The sequence below is a fragment of the Petromyzon marinus genome, chromosome 74 (assembly GCF_048934315.1).
Source record: "Petromyzon marinus isolate PM22_M1 ecotype Great Lakes invasive population chromosome 74, UKy_Petmar_22M1.pri1.0, whole genome shotgun sequence".
NCBI classification, from domain to species: domain Eukaryota; kingdom Metazoa; phylum Chordata; class Hyperoartia; order Petromyzontiformes; family Petromyzontidae; genus Petromyzon; species Petromyzon marinus.
In genome coordinates, this window is record NC_133740.1 from 10,232,298 (window position 1) to 10,245,672 (window position 13,375).

At 55.0% G+C, this 13,375-nt stretch overlaps 1 protein-coding gene across 1 annotated transcript in view; it reads right to left on the minus strand.

The window, feature by feature from the left end:
- Nucleotides 1-11,180: 11,180 nt before the first annotated feature.
- The window catches only part of LOC116958216 (volume-regulated anion channel subunit LRRC8C-like), a 52,875-nt gene continuing 50,680 nt past the window's right edge, over nt 11,181-13,375 (minus strand). Inside the window, 2 exon segments of the mRNA XM_032980734.2 lie at nt 11,181-11,789; nt 12,239-12,586. Of these exon segments, the coding sequence (XP_032836625.2) occupies nt 11,220-11,789; nt 12,239-12,586 (918 nt within the window). The 3' untranslated portion in view covers nt 11,181-11,219.

The following is a 13,375-nucleotide window of genomic DNA, read 5'->3' on the forward strand; positions in this document are numbered from 1 at the left end:
GCGTCAAGGGTTGGGATCGAACCCACGACCTCCTGCATACCAGGCGAGGTAGTTAACATCTCCTAGCCACCGTGATGATGATAATGAGAGAGATGCAAACTCCAAATATACAGCAGGCGTCAGGGTAGGGATTGAACCCAGGACCTCATGTATACCAGGTGAAGTAGTTAACATCTCATAGCCACCATGATGATGAGAGAGACACGCAAACTCCAAATATACAGCCAGCATCAGGGTCCGGATCGAACCCACGACCTCCTGTATAGCTCAGTGAGGCCTCAAACCTGGTAAAATTAAAAAAACACAGTTGATAGTTTATTTTCATAGTTTTCAGATGTTCAAACACCAAACAATAGACACGACTATCGCAAGGCCACCATCACGCCTGCATTGACCACGCATTCATTGGCGAAATATGCAAAAGAGGCACGCTCTGATAATTCACGTGCGCATTATTATTGTGGACGGATTGGCCTACGCCAGAGACAGAGCCTCCTTTGTGGCCTTGTGGTGAGCACTCCAACGTTGCGTGGAAATACATTCGCTCGTACGGCGATTGGGCCTGGTGAAGAGTACTAAAACACTGTTTTTCCTTGCAAATGAATACGCATTATACTGATGGCATAGTAACCCCGGGTTCGGGAGTAAGTAAAATTCAGCGAAAATAAAAAATATATATACTGGCTCCAACATCTACTACCAGTGTTTGTTCAGGCTCCTTACGCAACTACAGGGTGCTTCAAACAAAAAATAATGTTTTGAACACTCATTGTTTTTTTCGGTAAAGTCACGAATGTAGAAATACCATGAAATTATATTAAAATAAAATAAATCAATCACGACGTTTCGACCGCAACACAAGCGATTTTCATCAGGTACAAAAAAAACAAATAGCACATAGGGTGACATCATGTGTTGATGTCACCCTATGTGCTATTTGTTTTTTGGTATTTCTACATACGTGACTTCACCGAAAAAACCAATGAGTAATCTGTGCAGTCACGAACGCTTTAATTCTTTATGTTTTTAACACTTGAAAATCTGCAATAATTTCACGAGATATGTTGCCTCCGGGCACTGGAGAAGATTCCAAGCGCAGCGTTGACGACGACGACGGCGAACAAGCGGCAGACTTACTCTTTGGCTTTGTGAAGCTATTGACATTACATTTGTGATCATGTCACAGTGTCATTATCCGTTCTTGTTCCGTTCAAAACGACAGTCCCATGTAGGTGTCAGCGTTTCTTTGCAGCGCCCTGTGTATAAATCTCTCCGCGGGCAGTGTCCCTCCGCGCCTCACTTTCTCTCGTCCTCCGTGGGACGCCCCCCCCCCCCGCTCACAATCTCTCCCACCACTCCTCGCCGTTCCGCCCGCTTCCCTGTGCACAATCGCCGTTCCCCTCGCCTTTTCCCCCCACTCGATCCCCTTGCACCGGAACGAACTTCCCCTCCACGTGCAGCCAGAAGCACCGCCACGCCCCCCCCCCCCCCCCCCCGTCTCGTTTCCGCTCCTCCCTCAAGACCCCCCAACATCTTCTCCCTGGCCCCATCCTTCCCTCCATCCCTAGATACTCCGCCCCCCCCGTAATCCCCATTCCTCACTAACCTCCCTCCCCACGACAACAACAACCGCCATTCGCCACTAAGTGGCGGTGACGTCACCACGACGCTTGTGCCAGACCATGTGCACGTTGAGGCCACGTGAAGTGTCGAACGCCCGCGGGCAGGAGGTCACGGGGCAGACCCAGGTGCCACGGGTCGACTGACTGAGATGACTGGCTGATGCACCACCTGTGCCCCCTACTGTGCCAACCTGCTGTGCTTTAGCCACCCGGCGCTCCGCTCGTTGTTGTGAGCGGCGCTCCTCCACCCTCCGTTGTTGTTGGAGGCGACTGCCTCCATCTCTTCTCTAGCCTGTGCCGCGCCTGTTTAACCCCCTCGATCCGGCCAAACAAAAGCTGTTTAGGCATGCGGTGGCTGGGCATGCGGGCTACATGACCCAGCCAATGCAGCCTTGCCTGCCAGAGGAGCTCACCGATGGGACTTTGTCCAGATCTTTCAAGGATTTGTGAGCTTCTCACACAATCCAGCCTGGCTAAACCCAGAATGGATGATAGGCAGGCCAGCATAAATGTTTCTAACCGGCGAAGATGTTCCATTAGGGGGTCCATGTTTCGCAAATGTAGAGAAGGGAGGGCATGACGGTGGCCGAGAAGACCTGAAGCTTAGTGCGGAGCGACAGACCAGGTAGCTTCCACACAGCGTTACGCAACCGATGAAAAAGATATTGCCACTCGACTGATTCGGAGTGAGACCTCTGCTGTTAAACTGGAGCCGGTCATAAGCACACTGCCCAGGTATGGAACTCTCCACTCTCTCCACAACTGCCCTATCACCAATTGGAAGTTGTGGGGATGGAGTGTCCGATGGTACAAAATACCCAGGCAGGTGCTTAGTTTTGGTGGGGTTGATGGTAAGGCCCCACCTCTTAGTGGCAAGCTCCAGGTTCAGCAACAGCGCCTCCAACTCTTCCTCTGAGTGAGCAACAATTGCCAGATCATCGGCATATATAACATGCTTGAGCAATAGGAAGCCATCCCTTGACTGCACCTGGGCATCGATCAGCCTCCCATTGTATCTGTACCAGATGGAAATTCCTCCGATACAGCTATTGAAGGCTTCACGAACTACGTGGTCAAAATATATGTTAAATAATGTGGGAGCCAGAGGACATCCCTGTCGCACCCCAAGGTGTACAGGGAATGGCTCCAACTCCTGGCAACGTAGTTTTACCCGAGCCCGCTCACCATCATGAACGTCCTTAATGATTGTGAGCAGCAGGTCAGGGACTCTGAAAGCAACAAGAACCCAGAGCCCAAGCCTACTGATGGTATCATAGGCCTTGACCAGATCAAAAAAGCAGAGATGTAGGTCTTGTTGGAATTCCCTACACCTCTGCTGTAGCAGACGTACAGAAAATATTGCATCTGTGCAGGACCGCCCTTTCCTGAAATCGGATTGGGGCAGATCAGCTCCACGGTAGGTCCTGGTGTTAAGGACATGGGCCCGTATCCGCTGTTCCGTCACTATGTAGTCCAGCAGATGTTCTTGCTTGGACCAAGCCTGCATCCATGTGTGGATGCGCTGATGCTGGAACAGCGTGTTGGTAATTACAAGCCCATGGGCTGCACAAAAATCTAGCAGCCTCCTACCCTTGTTATTGAGCTGATCTGGCCCATGTCTTCCAATCACTCCAGACCAGGTGCTAGCATCACGACCAACTCGGGCATTAAAGTCACCCAACAAGATGACTCTATCCCGAGGGGCCACTTTAGCCAGCACCTGTGACAGGTCAAAGAAGGCATCCGACTCATCGGCCTTGCCTGCACCCCTCCACGGATGTTCATCTTCGGTGGGGGCATAAGTAACGACGACCACCACTCCTTGCCTCTGGTTGATGGGAAGGCGAGCCCAAAGTAGCCTAGGGCTTACAGCTTTCCACACCTCACCGCCATGCCCCCTTCATTATTTTGTTCAGAAGAAAAGCCACTCCCTGTTGTTTGGCAGCCTCCTGCCCCGAGTAGAGGACTGTCTACCCCTCATGGTGGCAGTAGCCAGAGCCTGTCCACTAGACCTCCTGAATACCACAGAGTTCCAGGCGGTACCGGTCTAGCTCCCGACAGAGTAGTGGCAGCCTCTCCTCCGCAGTGAGCGTTCGAACATTCCACGTGGCCATTCGTAGTGGCTTTTTGTTGTTTCTGGAGGAGCCCCGAGGGAAAGGATTCAGTCTCCTGGCTCCGCCAAATGAGGTTTGGCCAGGAGACGTCATAGATGCCTGTCCCCCCCAGGGCCTCCTGCACAAGCTTAATAAATGTTTTACCTCGTAGTTTAGTGGTAGTTAAATTAAAGGTGGAGGGGAGGTTACCAGCCCCTCGCACTCATCCAAAGCCCCCATTTGGCCGCTGTGGTGGTTACAAACGCCATGAAGGGAAAGGCCAATCTAAATTGGCCCTCCCCCCATGGCACTACCCACCACAATGTTGTACCACTCAAAACCCTTGTAAAGCGCCTTCGATAAAGGTGCTATAAATACAAGTTAAGTGAACCGTACTCCGTGTGGAGAGTTAATGAATTCCCTTTCATGCGGGGGGGGGGGGGGGGGAACAATTTACTTTTCACTCATAATATAATTAGATCATAGACAGTCGTCCGGGTGGAGAGTACTTAACATCTTTCCTGAAGATTAATTGCCCAAATAAATAGTTCTGGTAGAGGGTATTAGTATGACTCTCCACCAGAAAGACTTAATAGTATTACTTTATAGGCTCCAGCTCCGCTGCTCCTGACGCAGTTATCTGGCTTGACCACCTGAATGTGAAATTGTAGCCGCTGTTGTTGTTATTGCTCTGCATTGACCATCAGCAGCCATGCAAAAGAAGACGAAGAGATATGAATGAATTGTCAGTTGTCCTGTTGGGGAAAGGCAATACTCTCCACCAGTTAATACTCTCCACCAGTATTGCAAATTTATAAATATTACTTTATATGATTAAAGCAGCAGCAGCATGAACTCTGGTGGAGAGTACTTAACACGGGGGGGGGGGGGGGGGGGGGGGAGATTATAATTCCTATAAATCAGTAGAAACCCCTGGGTGGAGAGTAGTTACTGCTCCCCTGAAGCTGGAGGAGAGTAGTTAACGGATCCATCAACTCTCCCCCACGCGCCCCTCTTCCCAAAGTGAAACTTCCCCCAGGAATTCCAAAGGGAGGGAGAAGCAAATCATTTTAGCAGCATTTACAACAAAAACAACACGCCACGGAGATCAGCTGTGTGACAAAGGGATCACGTTACCCCAAGGGTGGTTGTTCCCGCTGTGCGTTTAACACGTAATAGGCTATCGCGACCAATAGTATCCATAATAGAGGTTTTGTAAATGTTGTAGTGGGTTTAACTTACCATCAACACACAACCGGTTAGTGCTGAACAAGTAACGAATTGGGCACGTTGTGTGTTCACGTGACACAAATCCCCTTAACTAATCGGCCGTGTTGGGTGGTGGTGGTGGTGGTGGCGGAGTCTAACGATACAACATTTATATTTACGGTGATCTGACCCCAACAATACAAAATATCTCTGTTGTCGATTGTTCTCATTGTATTTTGCTCGCCGACCTCGCATTTTATCTACTTGCGTGAGCCCAACTTTATTTTCCCTCTACAAAGGAATCATTTGGCGGGACCCCGGGGTCCCGCAAAAATCAGGTCAATAATTATTATTTTTCAGTCCGCCCACTCGTGATCCCGACAGCAACGCGCCGCCCGCCCAGACTCGCGCCAGCAAGCGCCAGCAGGCGGCGATCGACACGATGGGCGCCACCCCACCGCCCAGACTCGCGCCAGCAAGCGCCAGCAGGCGGCGATCGACACGATGGGCGCCACCCCACCGGCCAAAACGCAAGCCCCGGGGGGCGTCCGCCGCGGTCGCGCGCGGCGACAACGCCCTCCGGACAGCCGTCGATCCTCGGCTTCTTTGCCGAGGCGAGCTCCGCCCCCGCAGTGAATTTAACGTGTTTATGTAATTTTTCAACTTTTTAAGAAACTTAGTGCCCCGAGTAGCTCTCGACGAGGCCAATCGATTGACCGCTAGTTTTTGTTGTCGGTAAGGCAACAAGACTCGTGTCGCTACGCGGTTTTTTCCCACCCCGGGGCGGTGACGGGACCCCGGGGTCCCGCCAATTGCTTCAAATGTGCACAATGGTGAGCGGTGGTGGTAGCAGTAAGTCACAGATGGTGGTGGTAGTTAGCAGTAGCAGTAAGTCACAGATGGTGGTGGTAGTTAGCAGTAAGTCACGTAGGTAAAAAATAAAATAACAAAAAATCACGACGTTTTGGCCACAACACAAGTGACCTTCATCAGGTGATGAAGATGATGAAGGCCACTTGGGTTGTGGCCGAAACGTCGTGATTTTTGTCATTTTATTTTTTACCCACGTGACTTTACCGAATAGAACCAAAGAGTATGGATCCTTGCAGTCACGAAAGCTTCAAATCTAGAATAGTTAGCAGTAAGTCACAGATGGTGGTGGTAGTTAACAGTAGCAGTAAGTCACAGATGGTGGTGGTAGTTAGCAGTAGCAGTAAGTCACAGATGGCGGTGGTAATCAGCAGTAGTAATAAATCACAGATGGTGGTGGTAATCAGCAGTAGTAATAACTCACAGATGGCGGTGGTAGTTAACAGTAGCAGTAAGTCACAGATGGCGGTGGTAGTTAGCAGTAGCAGTAAGTCACAGATGGCGGTGGTAGTCAACAGTAGTAATAAGTCACAATTGGTGGTGGTGGTAGTTAGCAGCGGCAGTAAGACACATCTTCGCGTCCTGAAAATCGGCACGTTGGGCAATTAAAAAAAAAGCGTGCGAAGCTGCAAACCGGTTTCCCTCATAACTGTTGTAGCAACAAAAAAGTTTGGTGGCATCACGACGTAGCAGTACGACCACTACTTCTACTGCGCACACCGCGCAGGGAGACTAATAACTTTAGGGTACGTCGCGGCCACGTTACCGTATCGCTGTGCCGCTGAGACTCGCTCAGCTGCGCGTCTCAAGAAAGTAGTTCATTGCCGACCGCTCAGGAACCGCGCTGTAACAGCGGGCGCGTTCGTTCCGCGTTATAACAGGCGGGGGCGTTCTGCGTTATAACAGGCGGGGGCGTTCTGTGTTATAACAGGCGGGGGCGTTCTGTGTTATAACAGGCGGGGGCGTTCTGTGTTATAACAGGCGGGGGCGTTCTGTGTTATAATTGGCGGGGGCGTTCTGTGTTACAACAGGCGGTGGCGTTCTGTGTTATAACAGGCGCGTTCGTTCCGCGTTATAACAGGCGGGGGCGTTCTGTGTTATAACAGGCGGGGGCGTTCTGTGTTACAACAGGCGGGGGCGTTCTGTGTTACAACAGGCGGGGGCGTTCTGTGTTATAACAGGCGGGGGCGTTCTATGTTATAACAGGCGGGGGGCGTTCTGTGTTATAACAGGGGGGGGCGTTCTGTGTTATAACAGGGGGGGGCGTTCTGTGTTATAACAGGGGGGGGCGTTCTGTGTTATAACAGGCGGGGGCGTTCTGTGTTATAACAGGCGGGGGCGTTCTGTGTTATAACAGGGGGGGGCGTTCTGTGTTATAACAGGCGGGGGCGTTCTGTGTTATAACAGGCGGGAGCGTTCTGTGTTATAACAGGCGGGGGCGTTCTGTGTTATAACAGGCGGGGGGCGTTCTGTGTTATAACAGGCGGGGGCGTTCTGTGTTATAACAGGCGGGGGCATTCTGTGTTATAACAGGCGGGGGCGTTCTGTGTTATAACAGGCGGGGGGCGTTCTGTGTTATAACAGGCGGGGGGCGTTCTGTGTTACAACAGGCGGGGGCGTTCTGTGTTATAACAGGCGGGGCGTTCTGTGTTATAACAGGCGGGGGCGTTCTGTGTTATAACAGGCGGGGGCGTTCTGTGTTATAACAGGCGGGGGCGTTCTGTGTTATAACAGGCGGGGGGGCGTTCTGTGTTATAACAGGCGGGGGGGGCGTTCTGTGTTATAACAGGCGGGGGGGGCGTTCTGTGTTATAACAGGCGGGGGGGGCGTTCTGTGTTATAACAGGCGGGGGGGGCGTTCTGTGTTATAACAGGCGGGGGGGGCGTTCTGTGTTATAACAGGCGGGGGGGGCGTTCTGTGTATATAACGGTGCGGGCATTCCGCGGTGTGTGAACAGTAACAGTTCAAACATTCCCCCACTGAGGCGTTCCCCTCCCCCGTACCCCCCCCCCCCCGTACCGCCCCCCCCCGCCCCCCCCCCCACGAAATCATTCCACTGGCGGTTGTCTTTCATTGGATGGTTGGGCGGGTGGGGTGGCGGTCGTTTGGGCAAGCGAAATGGTTAACAACGCCGTGACAAAAGAAACCCCCCCCCCTCAAGTACGAAGTTTAAACAAATTCAAGCTGAACTCGGGCACGGCGCTTGCGCGCGTCCATCTCAAAGCTGAGACACGAAGACAAACGGCGAACGATCCCCCCCCCCTCCCCCCAACCCCGCGTGTAGCCTGCATGGCCCGTCGGGGCGAGTGCTGCCGGGCGAGCACTCGCCAAGCCCAGCACCGCTCGACGACAAGGGGGGCGGCCAGGAAGGTTACGAGGGCGGCGTGACCCATGACCCATGACCCATGATCCATGACCCACGCGCCCGCACGCCGACGATGGCGCGAGCCGTTATCAGTAACCAGAGCTGCCCGCCCCCCACACACACTCCACCACCCCCGCCAAGACTAATTGCCCCCCTCCTCTCTCTCGACCGCTCGTTATCTCCCAGACGGAAGCCCATGGTTTAGTCGGAGGCTCTCCGGTTACCCAGGGCGGCTGTGGAGGCGCGGAAGGGACGCACGAGAGAGCGCGCGCGGGCGTCTGCGTGTACGCGCGGGAGCCCTTGATCGATCCACTGCTAGATGAAGGCCCCCCGGTCTCCCCCAAGACACGTGGAAAAAGAGCTCAGCTGGCCGAACGTCTCATGGCGAAGCCTCCCCAAAACGCTTATCGTGGCGCCCATGAGTAGTTTGGCCGCTGCTATAAAAATGTCCACGCGATGACCACGATGATGGTGATAAGCCACTTTGCCGAGCTCTCATTTGCGATGGCCAGGCCGCTTCTGAAAAAATAGCTACACAGCTCAGTGGGGCCTTACCTGGGACGTAAAAAATAGGTACATCTCAGTTTAGTCTGTGGATCTCTATGTATCTCTGTGGGGTGGGTTTCTATTCATTTCTGTGTATCTCTACGGGCCTCTCTATGTGTGCCCTTATGCGTTTAGAGCAGGGGTGGGGAATGTCCGGCCTGCGGGCCGCACGAGGCCCCGCGAAATCGTTTGGTGTGGCCCTGCCAGGGCAACCGCAGGCGGGACTCAAAATTCAATAAATCTAGGAGAGCAAAACCTGGAAAAGCAGTTTGCGAGTAGCAGCGACATCGTCAATACCAAGCTAACATCATCACCACGACCTCGCCAAAGAGAAGCAGCTCCAACCCATCGCATTAGGGGTGGGGTTAATTCAATTTTTGACCAAATATAACAGGCAAGTTGATAATTTTGCATGGCCCGCGAATGATGCTATGAATATCCAAATGGCCCTTGGCAGAAAAAAAGGTTCCCCACCCCCTGGTTTAGAGTATTTCGCTGCTGATATAAATTTCCGCGTGACGATGGTGATAAGCCACTTGGTTGAGCTGCTATCATTTGCGATGTCGCTTCTTCAAACAGAGTTACAGAGCAGCTCAGCGGGCCGAACGTTACTGCCCTTTTAAAGGGGGGGGGGGGGGGGGCGGTTTAAAGTGGCGGGTGGTAACGGCCACCTCGGAAGAGTAGGCCCAATACGCGCCCACTCTGGCGGTGCTACGAGAGGATCGCCGGCGATAGCCGGCGGTCGGCATCGGCGTGCCCGCTAAGTTCGGCACCCGGAAAGTATCACCAATCGCATTCGAATACAAACGTCCATTTTTAAAAAAAGGCTACGGAGATAACAATGGTAACAAAAAATCGAAACGTACGTGCGTGCGTGCGTGCGTTCGGTGTATAAAAAATAAGTTTAAGAAAGGAACTAAAAAAATTATTCAGCGGACGGAGGGCGTCTGTAGATATGAGGCGAGTGAGTGGGGGCACACGTGAGCGGAGGGGGGGGGGGTCTGGTGACATTCATTGAGATCGGCGAGCCGCAGCGAGATCTCCATTCACTCTCGAAGAGTTCCGTTCACTTTCATAGAGAAGTCCTCATTCACTCTCTCGTAGAGTTCCGTTCGCTTTCATAGAGACGTCTCCACTAACCCTCTCGTAGAGCTCCGTTCACTTTCATAGAGACCCTTTTTCCACAGCGACCTTTGCCCGTCGCTCACCTCTGGGTGAACTATCTTGCTAAGGCGATGAAAGGCGCGGCGACGCAAGTAACAGCCAGAGGTCATCAGCGGTCGCAGCATCATCGACGCCCTGAACCTCGATGACCCCCTGACCTTTTATCTCGCAACACCCATCTCGCCTCCCCTCCCCCCACCGATGGCTGACCAATCGCTCGCTCGATCACTCGCTCGTTATCTCCCTCTCTGTCTCTCTCCCCCGTCTCTCTCCGTCTCTCCCCCCTCTCCGTCTCTCCCCCCTCTCCGTCTCTATCCCATCTCTCTCCGTCTCTCCCCCCTTTCCGTCTCTCTCCCTCGCTCTCCCCTCTCTGTCTCTCTCTCTCTCCTGTCTCCTTTGTCTTTCCCTGTCTCTCCGTCTTTCTCCCATCTCGCTCCGTCTCTCCCCCCCCCCTCTCCGTCTCTCCGTCTCTCTCCCATCTCTCTCCATCTGTCTCCCCCCTCTCCGTATCCCTCTCTCTCTCTCCACCGTCTTTCCCGTCTCTCTCTCTCTCCTGTCTCCTTCTGTATCTCCGTCTTTCTCCCATCTCGCTCCGTCTCCTCCCCGCCCCCCCCTCTCCGTCTCTCTCCCATCTCTCCCCTCTCTCTCCGCCGGTCTCCCCCCTCTCCGTCTCCCTCTCTCTCTCTCTCCACCGTCTTTCCCGTCTCTCTCTCTCTCTCCTGTCTCCTTCTGTCTCTCCGTCTCTCTCCGTCTCTCTCCCATCTCTCCCCTCTCTCTCCATCTCTATCCCTTCTCTCTCCGTCTCTCTCCGTCTCTCTCCCTTCTCTCTCTGTCTCTCTCCATCTCTCCCCCATCTCTCACCTCTCTCTCCCGTCTCTCTCCCTTCTCTCTCCGTCTCTCTCCGTCTCTCTCCCTTCTCTCTCCGTCTCTCTCCCATCTCTCCCCTCTCTCTCCATCTCTATCCCATCTCTATCCCATCTCTCTCCCATCTCTCTCCCCTCTCTCTCCCATCTCTCTCCCATCTCTCTCCCCTCTCTCTCTCCGCCGGTCTCCCCCCTCTCCGTCTCTCTCCCCTCTCTCTCCATCTCTATCCCATCTCTCTCTGTCTCTCCCCCCCCCTCTCCGTCTCTCCGTCTCTCTCCCATCTCCCCCATCTCTCTCCCATCTCTCTCCCATCTCTCCCATCTCTCTCTCCGCCGGTCTCCCCCCTCTCCATCTCTCCCACCCCGCCTCCCCGTCTCGCCCCCCCCACCCCCCCCCACCCCTCAGCCTTCGACTCTTCCCCCCACCCCACCCCACCCCTCTCCCCACCCTCCCCCCCACCGCCACCGCCACCTCTCTCCACCGCGGTCACTCGGGCCGCTCCAGCCTCTCGCGCACGTCCGCGGGCAGCGCGTCGTACACCTCCTGCTCCACCACGAGGCCCGACCGCCGCAGCGACGCGCACTCCCGCAGCTCGGCCGGCAGCGCCTCGAGCGGGTTGCCGCGCAGCTCCAGCGTCGCGAGCGCCGCCAGCGACGCCACCTTGGGCGACAGCGTCGTCAGGGCGTTGCCGCCGAGCCTGAGCGTCTTGAGCTTGCGGCAGAAGAACAGCTCCTCGGGCAGGGACTCCACCTTGTTGCCCGCGAGCGACAGAAAGAGGAGGCTCTGCAGGACGCCCACCTCGGGCGGCACGAAGCGGATCTCGTTGTGCGCCAGGTCGAGGTGGCGCAGCTTGTTGCACAGGAAGAGGTGCGAGGGGAGCACGCCGATGCGGTTCCGCGTCAGGTAGAGGCGCTCCAGGTGGCCGAGCCGCTTGATGTGCTCCGGGATGGTCGCGATGTGGTTGTGCCACAGCTTGAGCGTCGTCAGCTTGTGCAGGTGCTGGAAGCTGAGGATCTCCTCGATCGAGCGCAGGCTGTTGTCGCGTAGGTCCAGGTCCTTGTGGTGGGGGGGGGGCGGCAGGGGGGGGCAGGGGGATGTTTAGCAATCATCAGGCAAGTGCGGTGCATGACAGCCGAACGGGCTGTTTTGAAATTACCACCATCACTATCATCCTCCCTCCCTCCTCCATCACCACCACCTCCCTCCTCCACCACCACCACCTTCCTCCCTCCCTCCTCCACCACCACCACCACCTTCCTCCCTCCCTCCTCCACCACCACCACCACCACCACCTCCTCCCTCCCTCCCTCCCTCCCTCCACCACCACCACCACCACCTTCCTCCCTCCCTCCCTCCCTCCTCCACCACCACCACCACCACCTCCCTCCCTCCCTCTACCACCACCACCACCACCACCACCACCTCCCTCCCTCCCTCCCTCCTCCACCACCACCACCACCTCCCTCCTCCACCACCACCACCCTGCCCCCTCCCCGACCTCGCACCTGCAGGTTGAGGAGGCTGAAGATGGCGTGGGGGATGCGCTCGAGGTCGCAGTTGATGAGCTCCAGCTGGGTGAGGCCGGCGAGCTTCTTGAGGCTGTTGAGGACCACCATGCGGGTGCCGTCGTTGTTCACGGACAGCCGCTGCAGGTGGCTCGCCACGTCCAGCACCGCCGCCGGCAGCTTGCTCATCGTGCCGCGCAGGTGCAGCGAGCGCAGCGCCTTGAGCTCGCGCAGCGACTCCAGGGAGAAGTTGCCGCCGCCGCCGCCGCCGCCGCCGCTGCCGCCGCCGCCGCCGCCGCGTTGGCCGTCCGGTCGCGACTCCGCGTGGAGGTGGAGCTCCTCCAGGGCCTGGACGTGCCACACACACGCGCCGGTACGGCCGACAACGCCGACAACGCCGACACCGCCGAGACCGCCGAGACCGCCGAGACCGCCGAGACCGCCGAGACCGCCGCACCACCACCACCACCACGATTTTTATCAATCATCATCAGCACAACCACCGAACCACCACTGTAACACCACAATCATCATCATCATCATCACCAATTCATCATCACCACCACCATCATCACAATTATCATCACCACAACCACCGCAACAATACCGCACCACAACCACCACCACCACAATCATCATCATCATCATGTCATCATCACCAGCACCATCATCACGATCATCATCACCACAACCACCGAACCACCACTGCAACACCACAATCATCATCACAAATTCATCATCACCAGCGCCATCATCACGATCATCATCACCACAACCACCGCAACACCACCGCACCACCACCACAATCATCATCATGTCATCATCACCAGCACCATCATCACGATCATCATCACCACAACCACCGCAACATCATCGCACCACCACCACCACAATCATCATCATCATGTCATCATCACCAGCACCATCATCACGATCATCATCACCACAACCACCGAACCACCACTGCAACACCACAATCATCATCATCACCAATTCATAATCACCACCACCATCATCACAATTATCATCACCACAACCACCGCAACACCACCGCACCACAACCACCACAATCATCATCATCATGTCATCATCACCAGCACCATCATCACGATCATCATCACCACAACCACCGCAACA